Here is a 13,008-nt window from a genome sequence, read left to right as displayed (position 1 = left end):
TGCTCCAATCTTAATCGGTCATGCTCCAAAAAAGAAGAAAACAAAAAGATCGATCCTACTTGAAAATTTAATGTCTTGAATACGACTATTCAACCCAAAACTCCAACATGAATTTCATCCAAAACTAGACTCATAACTTACGTTAACCTATCCATTTCACAGGCTGCTCTGATTCAAAGCCTCAGCACTCCTTCTCCTTTACTATCTGCATAACTTTAAAACACCATGAGTGAAGAATGAAGGGCAACGACGGGCACAAGGGGAATGACTCGCACACTGCCAACTAAGAACAGCCAATATCTCACACTGGTAACTAACAACAGCAAATACTTCTTTCGCCTCGCATTGCCATAGGAAAGAGAACGATCAATTGGCAGGGATCACAATTCACGAATACACAACAGAAGAGCAGCACCAAAATACTAAAATTTTCTAAACTTAATTACATGGGATCAAATACACTTCGTTATCAAAACATCTGCCATTTAAAAGGAGCAGCATATTTTTCAGCAGCGGCAAGAACACTACGTCAATTCTTCTTGCTTGTAAAAAAAAAATAAAAATTTGCATGGGCAACTTCTGTAATCTGTACCGTAAGTTAAATACTAAACCAGGTTTTGAACTTGTACAGGGTATCAGTTTTCATGCCCACTTAATACTATTGCTTTTGATATCAAACATCGCTTGATTACTGCTGGCGGGAAGTACCATATTTGGGTATATACCAAATTTTAATATTGACTGCAACACTGCAAAAAAAAAAAATGTCATTATTGTATCAGTTAAATATGTGAACAAACAGTATCATTTTCATGTCAAGAAAATATTTAGAAAGTATGGTAGGAGAATACAAAATTACTCATTCAAGTAGAAAGAAATTGGCTGAGGAACCTAACTTTATTATTCCGTAACGTTTTGTATATTAAAACCCACCAAAATCTCCATAGCTAAGAAAGGATGTCTATACTATCTACTGAGCACATGGCTTACACACAAAACTCCAAATTAGAATATATAAAAACAACTGTGTTAAGATGCTAATCACTCTCTAGACAGCTTGCACATCGTTGTTGCTCAATTTCATGCCAAGACATTGAAAGTTACTAGGCATGTCTACTTAACCTATAAGCAGAAAGAATTAATTTTTCTCCTACAAAAAAGTTTATCCTCACTGTTTCTAGGTCCCCAAATTTCAGCTTGGATGATCAAAGTGAGGAGACTTATGCATTTGTTTATCACTGATCATCGTGGTTTTCCAACGACATACACATCTCAATGGATATTGAAGCCTACTCGTCAGCATTTCTTTTTTTTTTTTTAATTAAATCAACTAGTATGCTTATCAAGGTCAAAAGGTCCACAACCAAATGTACTGTAGTGATGAGAAACTACCATATGTGAGACCGATAGGGCTTAAGAAAAACAATATGTGAGACCGATAGGAGTTAACAAAAAAAAATATGTGAGGCCATAGAGTTACCCCATGCATTTTCTTTTCATGCGCAAAAGAGGCATCAATGCACCAGCATGGCAACACGGAGACATTAGAATGAATAATGATGTGTAGATCCAACAGTGAAGGTGTCACAAACTATTATATTCCTGCCATAACTATACACAGACCACTCAGCATTATGGTACAACAAAATAATCAAGGAAACACTAGTTAAGCCTCTTTTATTCACAGGATAGTATTCCTATATTCAAATCATCACTTATTATATGGAGAATCTTCTTTCCAGGTGTAAATAGTATTCCAATATTCTGGCAGGGTAATCGTACAACTACTAGGGAGATTCAGTCCCAATAGATTGTCAGAAGTAAGAACAATGAATCCCTATTCTAGTCAAACACATTCTACTCAGGCAACCTTCATCGAAGTCTCTATTGGTAGGCTCCCGCTCAAGCCTCAAACAGAACATGATATTCTTATTGAAGGATCTGGATGATGATTATGCTGACGATGACATAACGATAACGACATTAAAACTAGTAAATAGAAAATCTCCGTATAAAGTTGACGAGTGATGACAGAACTGACAAGAATAACAATTAGAAAATGATTAGTGATTGAGTATTAGAATAATAGTAGGACTCAACAAGCACGATGTTAATAACATGGTTAGGCTGCTAGCATAATATATAATGACACCTAGGTTTCCATAATCCACCTGAACAGACGGCCTATTATCAAAGTAACCTTTTTAGACCTTAAAAAAGATATTTAAACCTTGATTTTTGTTTTTGTTTATTTTAAGACAGCCATTTCCAAGTTCCTTTTCTACGGCTTTGCTTCCTTGGCTTTTATGGTATCATTAGTTAAGTGAGGCAAAAAGAATATGGTGAGTTTTCCAGTTTCGACAGACATGGTGTATTATTATTATAATGATGAGTCATAAATCAGAGGGAAAAGCACCATTTTGTTAATAAATACCAAGTTGGCTACCCACTACAGATTATGATATCATACTTGCACAAAGGGAATCTAAATAGGCCCAGGTAGCCACTTCTCAATATCAAAGTAAGTAATAAAACATCTCTCTGGATCTAAATGTGTCCCCTTGACCAGTTATGACGTCAATGTTACTGAAAACAATGTGCTCTCTTTCCTGTATTACGAGCACGAAGGTAGTATCTTGAGCAGCTGTCAGTGCACCAAAAATAAAAATAGAACACTAAGCACGTGCCACAATCTCTATGATATGATATTTCTTCCCCCATAAACCTCGTATTCTATGATTCTAGCATCAAGTCGGGCTTGTGACTCTTTAGCCTATTATATTCCATTTTAAAAGCAAATTGGAATTTGTAACTTGGAATGCCAATACAGCAGATACCAAGAAAGACAGCAATAACGTGTTTTTATAGTAGGACGTCACGTACCTTAATGCATGCACACCCCTTTGGAGCAAGAAAAGGCGTTAACCCACTCGTTAAAAAATTGTTTAACCTGCTTCATTTTCAGTTGTATGCCTTTGCTGCTCAACCCTTTGAAGATGGGAAGATAATTGAAGCAAGTTGAGGACAATGCCATGCCCCTTCGGATGATAACTATCAGTGGCCCTCAAACTTGGCGTGCTTGAAATGCTATCACCAGGGAGATGAAGTCCAACTACGTTGCCATTGGTAGGGTTGTTCGTGGTGAGTCCTTCCTCGTCAGCTTCCATTAAGTACATTCCAGGTTGAGGCCCATGTTGTGCAATTGTTTTAAAAAAGCCAGTTGAGTGGTTAAGAGCATGACCTAGATTAGAATCTGCATTGGCCACATGGCTCCTATTGTTGATCAGTGTCATGCTTGCAGTTTCCAGCGACTGGCTTGACATGCTATGTGATTGAGCTGACAGAAGAGAGAGAGCACGACTACTTTGCTGGATGCTAGATAAAGTCTCTATCGTTGGTTTTGCCAGGTCAACAAAAGTGCCCTTAACATTTGCAGGAATCTTATCCATTTTTTCTCGTATACAACCCATTTGGAGATGAAAATCAGAGCTCTTTGTGGAATCTTCAATCCCCTCTTCATCCTTACATGGACCAAGAAAAACACTTGGCATCACTTCTGGAAAACCAAGTGAGGAAAAGTCAATAATCCCACTGCCTGCAAATTGTAGTATAATATATGATGAGTTTTCCGATACAAAAAACAAAAGCACACCCACTAATAAATGTTTATACAAAAGGAAAATATAAAAGAAATATAAGACCAACAGTTCCTAGAGTTGTGATGCAACTTGATGCTGGAAGCTTGCTGGTTTCTCTCTCTCTCCGGTTTTCTCTAACAAGTTTAAGAAATTTTGGTTCAAGGATCCAGTTTATTAGATTTCATTAATGTAGTATACCATACCACACCATCATCCTAATGCCTTTACCAGGCTCCTCACCAATGGCTGGCTAAATCATGTTAGATTGTGTAGCCTTACCCCCAGGCACTAGAGATTCATTATTTCTAGAGACCCTTGATCAATTGATGAAGAATGAGGAGCCGCTTTTAACCTGGCTGAAAAGAAAAGAAAAAATAAAGACCAAGACACTACATCTTTACAAAATTTAAAAATATTGCATAAACTGGCAATACTTTCCTGAAATTTCTACATGACATATGGCAGTATCTGGTCTCAAAATAAACAGCTTAAAAAACAAATAGAATCAACTTAATTTCTTTGACTTGCATAAAATGCTATGAGTAGGAAACAAGACTAGCAAGGGTAAGGCAATGTACATCCTATAGCTTTTTAGAGGCATTAGGTAATGTTCACAATGCTGTTTAGGTATGTAGCATTGATTGTTCGATCAGCTCAAGTTCCCGAAATAGAAACAAAAATTCCTAAGAATTATGATATTTACTCTATAAACCATGTTTTAGAGAATTTCAATTAGATAGGTTACCTATAGACTCATGGCTGAAGATATTCAAATTAAGATAGTAACTAGATCTGCAAGAAAATGGCTGAAGGAATTCCACATAATTGTTCAATGCAAGAGAAGCATCTGAATCATGTTAGTGTTAAATTTGAGGGTGGTGCTGAACAGAACCAATTAGATACCTACATCTAGTTGGAGCTTTTGCAAGTCAACCTCACATCAAAAAATGCAGAAAAGAATACTACCCGGAATAAAGAAGCCAAAAGCTTTTAATCACCTAAGTAACTTGTCACTTCTCACTTCATTGTCACTAATATAGCCTTCCATAGACTCTTAGGCCCCTTTTGTAAGCGGTAACAGATAGTGTTAGTACTTTGTAGTAGTGAATATATTATATAATATGCAATTTTATATAGACATCTCGTACCAATACCAATGGACCATGGCTATGAAAGTCTATCCCAAACATGTGTCATTCTCATAAATTTCCATTGCCAATCAATACAACACTCTATTATGGTAGCGGACAATAATGAAAATATATATAGAAAAAGATCTGTTTTGCAGTGGACAAAAATTACCATGAATTTTAGCCTAATAGGCTATTCAGGCTAATACTTCCCTTACAAACACATTGAAAATCATTACCGTTATCACCATTTATTATTGCTACAAACGGGCTGTTATAGTAGTGCATAATGCATAAGAAAAATTCTAACACATTTATCAGCATTGAAGAGTAGTTAATTACATTTAACAGCTACACTTAATATACAACAGTCCTGAGCTTAGACTGCAATGCAATAATTACATGATGTGGTTGGTGATGACTTTTACTAAAATAATTACATTCCATGATAATCTTCTGAAAATTATGTGAGCCTCAAATATTCAAGACATGGAAAACAGTATTCGTGAGTCTCTGGGCAAGTTATTAGCAATAATTGCAACGAGTCAATAAGGCGGATGAGGCATTGTGCATAATAATGGTTAAGTCTTAGAGAAAAGTATATAGTTCAATGTCTAGCATAATGTTCTCGAATATAACGTACTCAATCCCTAGGTTCCCAATTTCAGATCTTTAGAATATGCAGTTATAACATATAACATCTATATTAGGACATTGTCTTACAGCAAATACAGCAGATAAACAGCAAAGAAAAATAGAAGAATGATCAGTTCCAGAAAAGGAAGATGTTCTAGTTACTTTGTAAACCTCTATAAGACCTTTTGACTCACCTGATTCAGAAGTGAAGTGAGGCTTCCTTCTACGCTTATTATGAGCAGCAAGACGTCTACGACAACTACGTTTAATGTCATCAAATTCAGCCAATAGATGGAATCTGGACAATCCAATCACCAGTAAGTGAAGAAAAATGCATTCATGAACGGAAGATAAGGGATCATAATCCCAAGGAAAGATGAGGAAAAAAAAATAAACCACTTTAGGATCTCCAAAGTAGAGAGGACACAATATAATGAACACACATAATCTGGCAACACTTGCCAAATTGAATAAAACATTTGACTCACGACCTTGATGACTCCAATTTTAGGTTGTAGCCCACAGCATGGCTTAAAGGGTCTTTATTACTCTTAAACAAGCTCACTCAGTGTTTTCATGAAAAGACAGTATGCTATATCGTGGGATTGTTACAATATGAATCGTACTGTGTTTCCAATTCTCAAATTTAGGAAATAAGGGCAACAGTGAAGCTTACCCACATTGTTCAATTCAGAAACCTCGAACTTGTGTTACAAGAAAATAGTTTAATCTGTTAGTAAATTGATCCAACTCTTATAAAGCATTTATTGATCTGTAACATAGAAAATAATCAACAAACTTATATGTATCCATGCTCAAATTTTCAGCACCATCTGATTCTAGTTGGACTTGGGCATCAAAAAATTCTAACCAAAAACCATTCTCAATATCCCCAGAAATACTGGTGATATATAGCACAAAAGCTGTTGAAAATGATATTTCTTCCCTTGATTAAAAAGCTAATATGGGAAAACAAACCTTAAAGATATACAGCTGCAACACAAAAACTTCAAATAGAATTATGTCATGATTTGCCTTCCTAGTTGCAGTTACAGTGGTACTGGAGTATCCAAGTATCTTAAAGAGGTGCTCAACAATCAGCAAGTTCTAAAATCAGGAAATAAAACTTTCTAGGAATTCAATTACAATACTAAATACAACTATATATACTCATATTCTAGGTATCATACAATTATATGATTATAAAACTAAACTGATTTATGAAGTATGAATCAGTAAATCAAATATTAAACAGTAGATAATGAGAAAGGGAGAAAATACATAAAACACAAACCTGCTACATTGCTGACAAAATCTTTGCTCAATCCCATCAACAATAACTTTAGGAGTCTTTGTATGCAAATCACAGACCTTATGCCGCCTGTAATAGCTTTTGCAAGAGCTAAGATCCTTGTTGCAACCAAGAACTTGACAATTCGACGATCGCATACTCAACGTTGGCCGAGCTTTCTTTGCCGGAGAAGACAACATCATAGAGGGCTCAGCTACACTATCATTGGCAATTCCACTATCTGTCAGCCTACCCAACTTCAAATCAACAAGTGAAAAATCCTGTTTACTTGATTGCATAAAATCATTTGAAGTTCTTGAACCTGATTCTCTTTCTTCACCAAATGAGGGATAATCAGTACCTATTTCATCACTAAAAACCTCCCCACTTGGTTCACTAGAAATTGAATATGACTTCCTAATATCATCAGCAAACCCCAAATCCATAAAATCCAATCTCTCAAGTGCTTGTGTATTTGAGATTAGTGGGTAATTTTCAACATTAAAATAGGGTTTCATTTCACATCCCATCAATTTATTCTTACATCCATTACCATCAACTGGGAATTCCACTTCTTCAGATACCCACACATTCTTTCCTTCTGACATATATTTCCAAGAATCCATTATAATTTTACCTGCATAAATTATAATCCCCAGAAAAAAAAAATCATCTTTATTCACATCCAATAAAATCAAACAAGAAACTATCAACAAATTCAGAATAAGCCAAGTAGCAGAAATAAATAAGAAAAGAAAAATCATCATAAAAAACTATTATAACCCCAATTTCCATATGAGCACTAACCCACCTCATAATATAAAGTAAGAAACCATAAAAACTCCATTTTTTCTCTACTTTCAATTCAAAACTTGATAATTCAGAAACCAACTTCATAATAACACAGATTAAGATAAACCCATAAACTAAAAATTAATAAGAAAAAAAACCCAACTCTTGAAATTGAGTGATAAACATCAGAAATGGAGAAAAAAAAAGAGAAAATTGAAGATGGGTTTCTTCCATACCACACTTATAATGAAGCAGAGAAGACCAACGATGGCGTGAGTGAGTTACAGAGAGAGAAAGTGAAAAGATTTCTTCTTCTTCTTAAAATAAAGAAAAAAATTAAAAATTTAAATAAAAATAAAAAAGAGAAAAAAAAAGTAAGAGAGGAAGTGGAGGAAGATGTAGTAGTGACGGTCAATGTGATTTCTGAGAAAATCTCAATGGGGAAGCATGTCTGGAGGATCTTTTTTGTAGCTTTTCAGACCCAAATTTATGTCCATCACTTCCTCACAAATTAATTTAGATTAATATACAAATTAACAGAAATTTTCAGTCAATCATGAGATGAAAGTAGCTTGAAGAGTGAAGTTAAGATATAAGATTAATTTGTTGATTTGTTAATTATTTGTTAATTTGTTGATTTGTTAATTAGGTGAAATGTCAAATTGGTGTTTCATTTGAGGATACCCCATAGTCTTAAATTCTATAGGGTCACTTTTCTGGGCTTCCCCATTAAAGAGGCAGATGCTTGTCTACCTAAATCAAGGTATGGTCCACTAATCTTTTTGTCCAATTATTTGCTTAACTTATCATATTACTATGTCTTTTTCAACCCCACAAAAGTTTGAATTTTCAACCTTTACTTTATTTATTACTACTACAAGTCTAGACTCATTTATAGCATAGTGAGGCTATGTTCAGTTCACCTGAAATTTTCTGATCTGAACTTATCTGATCTGATCTGATCTGATCTGAACTTATTTTTTCTGATCTGATCTGATCTGAACTTATTTTTCTGATCTGATCTGATCTGATCTGATCTGATCTGATCTGATCTGATCTGATCTGAACTTATTTTTTAACAAGATCTTATCTTTTATAAAATATATTATTACTATTATATTATTACTTTGTAAATCATTATTATGCAATACATTATAAGATCTTCTTTATAGTGTTACTATTATTATCATTTTATTTCTATTACAACTTTTATACAACTTTTATTATTAATAATAATATTATTATTATCATTATTATAAGAACAACAATAATTATTATAATCATTATTATTATTACTAAAAATAATTATATAACTCAAGTCATTATTTTATAACACACTTTTACAATGTTTCACACTTTCCCTTAAAAAAAAGTTTCACACTTGAGAAGTCGCAAACTGAACTCTTTTTTTTCCATATAAAATAGAACAAGATATACAAACAACTATGACTTGAGCAAAAAATAAATAAATATCGTGCAACTTCAAATAGCTAGAGAGATTTGGAATTCGGTAAGAAGAGGTATACCGAATCTAAATTTATAATTTGTATTCACACTTAGCTTATTTTGAAATGTAATCCGAATTAGTAGTTTCGTTGTCATGAATTTGAGATATCATATTTTATATATTTCTTATTTTTGCGTCAATCTTATGTTCTTAACATGTGGCTTTTAATTTTCTATTATTTAATAACAACAAAATAACTTAATATAATAATAGCAATGACATTTATAATGGTAACAACAAGATTAATAATAATTACCAATATTAATAATTAATAAGCACAAACACAACAATAATAATTCTTTTGAACAAATGTACTAGTAAATAATAATACCCCTTTGTATTTTTTTATCTTTGTCACTTAGAATCTTGACACTATTCACAATTAGAGATAATCTTTTAGATTTTTCTTAATATATAAGAAAAAATATAGTCATGTGGGGTCTTGTTTGATTCGTGTACTTTATTAATATTCAATTATTATAATTTTTATTAATATGTAGTGAAAGATATTTAATAATAATAAGTTTTTAAATATAAGCATGATATGATCTGATCTGGTCTGATCTGATCTGATCTGATCTGATCTGATCTGATCTGAACTTATTTTTTCTGATCTGATCTGATCTGAACTTATTTTTTCTGATCTGATCTGATCTGATCTGATCTGATCTGATTAGATCTGAAATAAGCAAAAATAAGGTGAACTGAACATAGCCTGAAATGAGTGATTTTACAAATTTTTACCTACTACTCCCTCCGTTTTTTTAGATGTAACATTGAACTTTTCACATTTGCTGAGGCACAACTTTGACCGATAATATCTCCAATTGTATAAAAGTAAAAATTATAAAAAATATATATTTGGAAAGTGTATACCGTGACGAATCAAACAAGATCCCACATGACTATATTTTTTCTTATGTATAAATAACAATTAGTGGTCAAAGTGTAATGGATGAATAGTGCCCAAAGTCAATATGTTACATCTAAAAAAAACGGAGGGAGTATAAAACAGGAAAAAAAAAAAGTGATGTTGAGTTGGCAATTATCATGAAGTGAAAGTTAGGTTTGCATTGTTTGTGACTATACTAAATCGAATCATTATTATTGTATTTTTTTTTGACGGCAAAAAAGGATTTCATTGAAATATGACCAAACGACACTTACAGACAATTCCTAAAAAATCTACAATTTCAACACAAATACTTAAACGGTTAAACCCTTAGATCTAATTACTTCGTTGATTCGATTAACAATAGCTTTAATTAAAACCTCAATCTGAAGCAATATGATCTGTGAATTCGCTATGATTCAGCATAACTTCCGATGATGCATAGCCCCTTGGGTGTAAATACTTCTATCGTCATCTAGATTTTTATAGAATTTGTGAAAACGTAGATCTTCCTTTCTTTTTACTAGACAATGGAGCATTAAAGATAAACACACTAGGAAAAACACCATCTTAAAGACGGGTTCCATTATTGAAAGCAATTAAATAGGTTTTTGGGGCTTACCACCGGTAAAAGAAACCGATGGAAGCCCCTACAAAAATCACAATTGAGATCAGAAATAAAGAGATGGAAGAAAGGGAATAAAAAGAGTGAAAGTTTCACGAAAAAACTAGCGATATATGTTAGAAAAAAACCTTCCCAAAGAAAAACCCTAGAGGGAACTCTTTCTCTCTCTAGAAAATTTCAAGTTATTATCATTGTAAGACATGCATGACTAAATTGATTGTATTAGAGGTACACGTCATTTTACGAAATCTTTTACATATATAATATCAATATTCACTCTTTTTTTTTTAAGATAATTTGCTTATTGCATGTAATTGGATATGATCAAAAATTTAACCAATATCTAATGTAAGTATTAGAAAAAATTGACACTATAAATCTCAAGTTCAATGTGTCTTCCCATATTAAGTTAAAATTTGATCTATTCTTGATTAATCTCAAGTATGAGAATAGTATCTCATATTCAAATAATAATCTGTAATCCAGTTCCTCCCACATTACTTAACTGTCCTTATTGTTTTAGAAATTAGAATCATACTTGAGAAGATATTGTCATGTGAAAAATCTTGGTTTATTGACGAATTTTCTGGTCATAGATGTGGCACATGATCAGGGTCGTCTTAAACATTTAAGAGGCTATGTTCTAATCTAAAAATTGGGCCCTTTGTATAATCAAATGAGGAATTTGCCAGATTTGTAACACTTGAATTTGTTAAAATTGATTGTCCCAATTAGTCAGAATGTCAGTTGAAATTTCTAGATTCAACAAAAAAATTATTGTTACTTGATGCTTGATAATCTCAGCCTAAACCAAATAAAAACAATTCTCTTGGGATTTCTTGTAAAATAAAAAGAGAAAGTCTGTAATTTCAGTATTAAAATAATCTAACCCTAATTAAATTAGATATTAATGAAAAATGAAAAATGAAAAACATGATATGTGTAGCTGCAAGTTCTTTTGGGAATGGTAGTTACCAACAACAAGATCCAAATACTAAAGTTCCAAATGTTGGAAATATATGAGGTATACAAAAAAAAGTGATTTAATTGGAAAAAAAAATTGTGATTGAATTCATTTGTTGACATAGATTAAAAGATTGAGAAAGTTAGCTGAGAGTGTTTAACTGAAAAGTTTGATTAAAACTAAAACATTAATTAGATATTAGAGAGGACGGAACTTGGAAAGTTTAAATATTACGGGAATTAAAAGAATGTGAAGACCTCTGTTGAGAGAAGGGTGTCCTAACTTTCTCATGTACCCAAAAAAAAGAATGTGAAGACAAAAAATTAAATAGGAGAGATGAAGTCATTACAGAAAGGAAAATATGGAGAGATGCATGATAATCAATATGGGCCTATAGGGTTGAGAAAAGTTTTATTTTAGGTAATGTTATATGTAGGTTGTAGCCTTAAGGATTACATATAAGCATTAAATACATCTTTTTTAAATGGAAACAGTTCAAGAATTCAAGACACGTTTTCACATCAATTGAGGTAATAAATGCTTGATTTAATATTTTAACATTTTCACATCAATTGAAGTTATGTATATCATTTTTCTTTTATTTTTAAGTCAATTGGGTTAAAGTATATCATGAGGCCCTTTAGTTTTAGGGGACGTTGTGCTGAGAACCAGGATGTAGAGGTCTTTAGCCGACCCTGCACATGGTGAGAAGAGTAATTTTCTTTGTCAATAGAAACAGTAATTTTCTTAGTGCAAAACCTGCGAGTTTTTCCATGGAATGGAATCATCAGTTAGCTTGTTCTAGTGTTCTACTAGCCCCTTGTAACAAAATGTAGAGAGATATTCAGATATAGGTGTTTAGTGGGATGTCTTATTCATCTCGTCTTCAATCGACCAAGTATTGTCTACTCAATTCACATTATGTCCCAATTTCAATGACGAGTATTTGACGAGTGTCGACCATCGCTTATCCTCGCGGTTTACAATTACGGGCTTTGGTCTTATCTCTATTATAAAAGGGAAGGGGGAGCTATTGTGTCCTCTTTTGAACTGACTATTTTGCCCCCTCTTCCCTTTCTAAATTACAAAAGGAATCTCAAAATTATAATTGAGACTCAAAGAAAACTACCGAAAATTAATTTACAACACTTACTCACAAATCACTTAAAAGAAGAAACTTTACAAATCACTCATACAATTAAGAAAATCATGTTGCAAATCATTCAAATAATCAAGAAACTTTATTAAACCTTAAAATAAATTAACATACAAAGTGAAAGAGTGTAATCCCTTGATTGATTCTATTCCCATCCAATCAGTATATACATTTGCAACTATGCTACTCATAAGGAAACTACTCTATAGTTACCTAAATACAATGATAACAAATCATCCTATAATATACAAGAATATTAACATATATTCTAACACAAAGTAAAACTAATAACCTAGAACGTCAATACATACAAAAACATTTACTACAAAAATTTACTTACAAATCACTGTTCTCAAGAACCATTCACAATTACTCAC

At 32.7% G+C, this 13,008-nt stretch overlaps 1 protein-coding gene across 2 annotated transcripts; it reads right to left on the bottom strand.

Moving 5' to 3' along the window:
* Positions 1–318: 318 nt before the first annotated feature.
* Positions 319–8,175, bottom strand: LOC104895762 (squamosa promoter-binding-like protein 6). 2 transcript variants are annotated; one of them, XM_010682348.4, is made up of 5 exons: positions 7,724–8,175; positions 6,699–7,332; positions 5,599–5,702; positions 2,884–3,556; positions 319–749 (listed from the first exon to the last, which is right to left on the bottom strand). In XM_010682348.4, exons 2-4 carry the CDS (start codon positions 7,319–7,321, stop codon positions 2,946–2,948), a joined length of 1,338 nt encoding a protein of 445 aa, XP_010680650.1. In that variant the 5' UTR covers positions 7,322–7,332; positions 7,724–8,175; the 3' UTR covers positions 319–749; positions 2,884–2,945. The 2 variants fall into 2 exon arrangements, with proteins under 2 accessions (XP_010680650.1, XP_010680649.1); XM_010682347.4 differs by having other exon boundaries at positions 2,884–3,595; positions 7,724–8,172.
* Between the last annotated feature and the right edge of the window lie 4,833 nt (positions 8,176–13,008).

Source organism: Beta vulgaris, chromosome 6 (genome assembly GCF_026745355.1).
Source record: "Beta vulgaris subsp. vulgaris cultivar EL10 chromosome 6, EL10.2, whole genome shotgun sequence".
Taxonomy (NCBI): Eukaryota; Viridiplantae; Streptophyta; class Magnoliopsida; order Caryophyllales; family Amaranthaceae; genus Beta; species Beta vulgaris.
This window is presented reverse-complemented; position numbering and strand designations above follow the sequence as displayed.

Bases quoted from the DNA above. Each gene is read 5' to 3' on its own strand.
- LOC104895762 (XM_010682347.4), bottom strand. From the start codon at position 7,321: ATGGATTCTTGGAAATATATGTCAGAAGGAAAGAATGTGTGGGTATCT. The intron at 5,703-6,698 runs GTTTGTGTTTTA...TGGATTGTCCAG, and splicing joins TTTTGTCAGCAATGTAGCAG to ATTCCATCTATTGGCTGAAT. The intron at 3,596-5,598 runs GTGAGTCAAAAG...TACAATTTGCAG, and splicing joins TCACTTCACTTCTGAATCAG to GCAGTGGGATTATTGACTTT.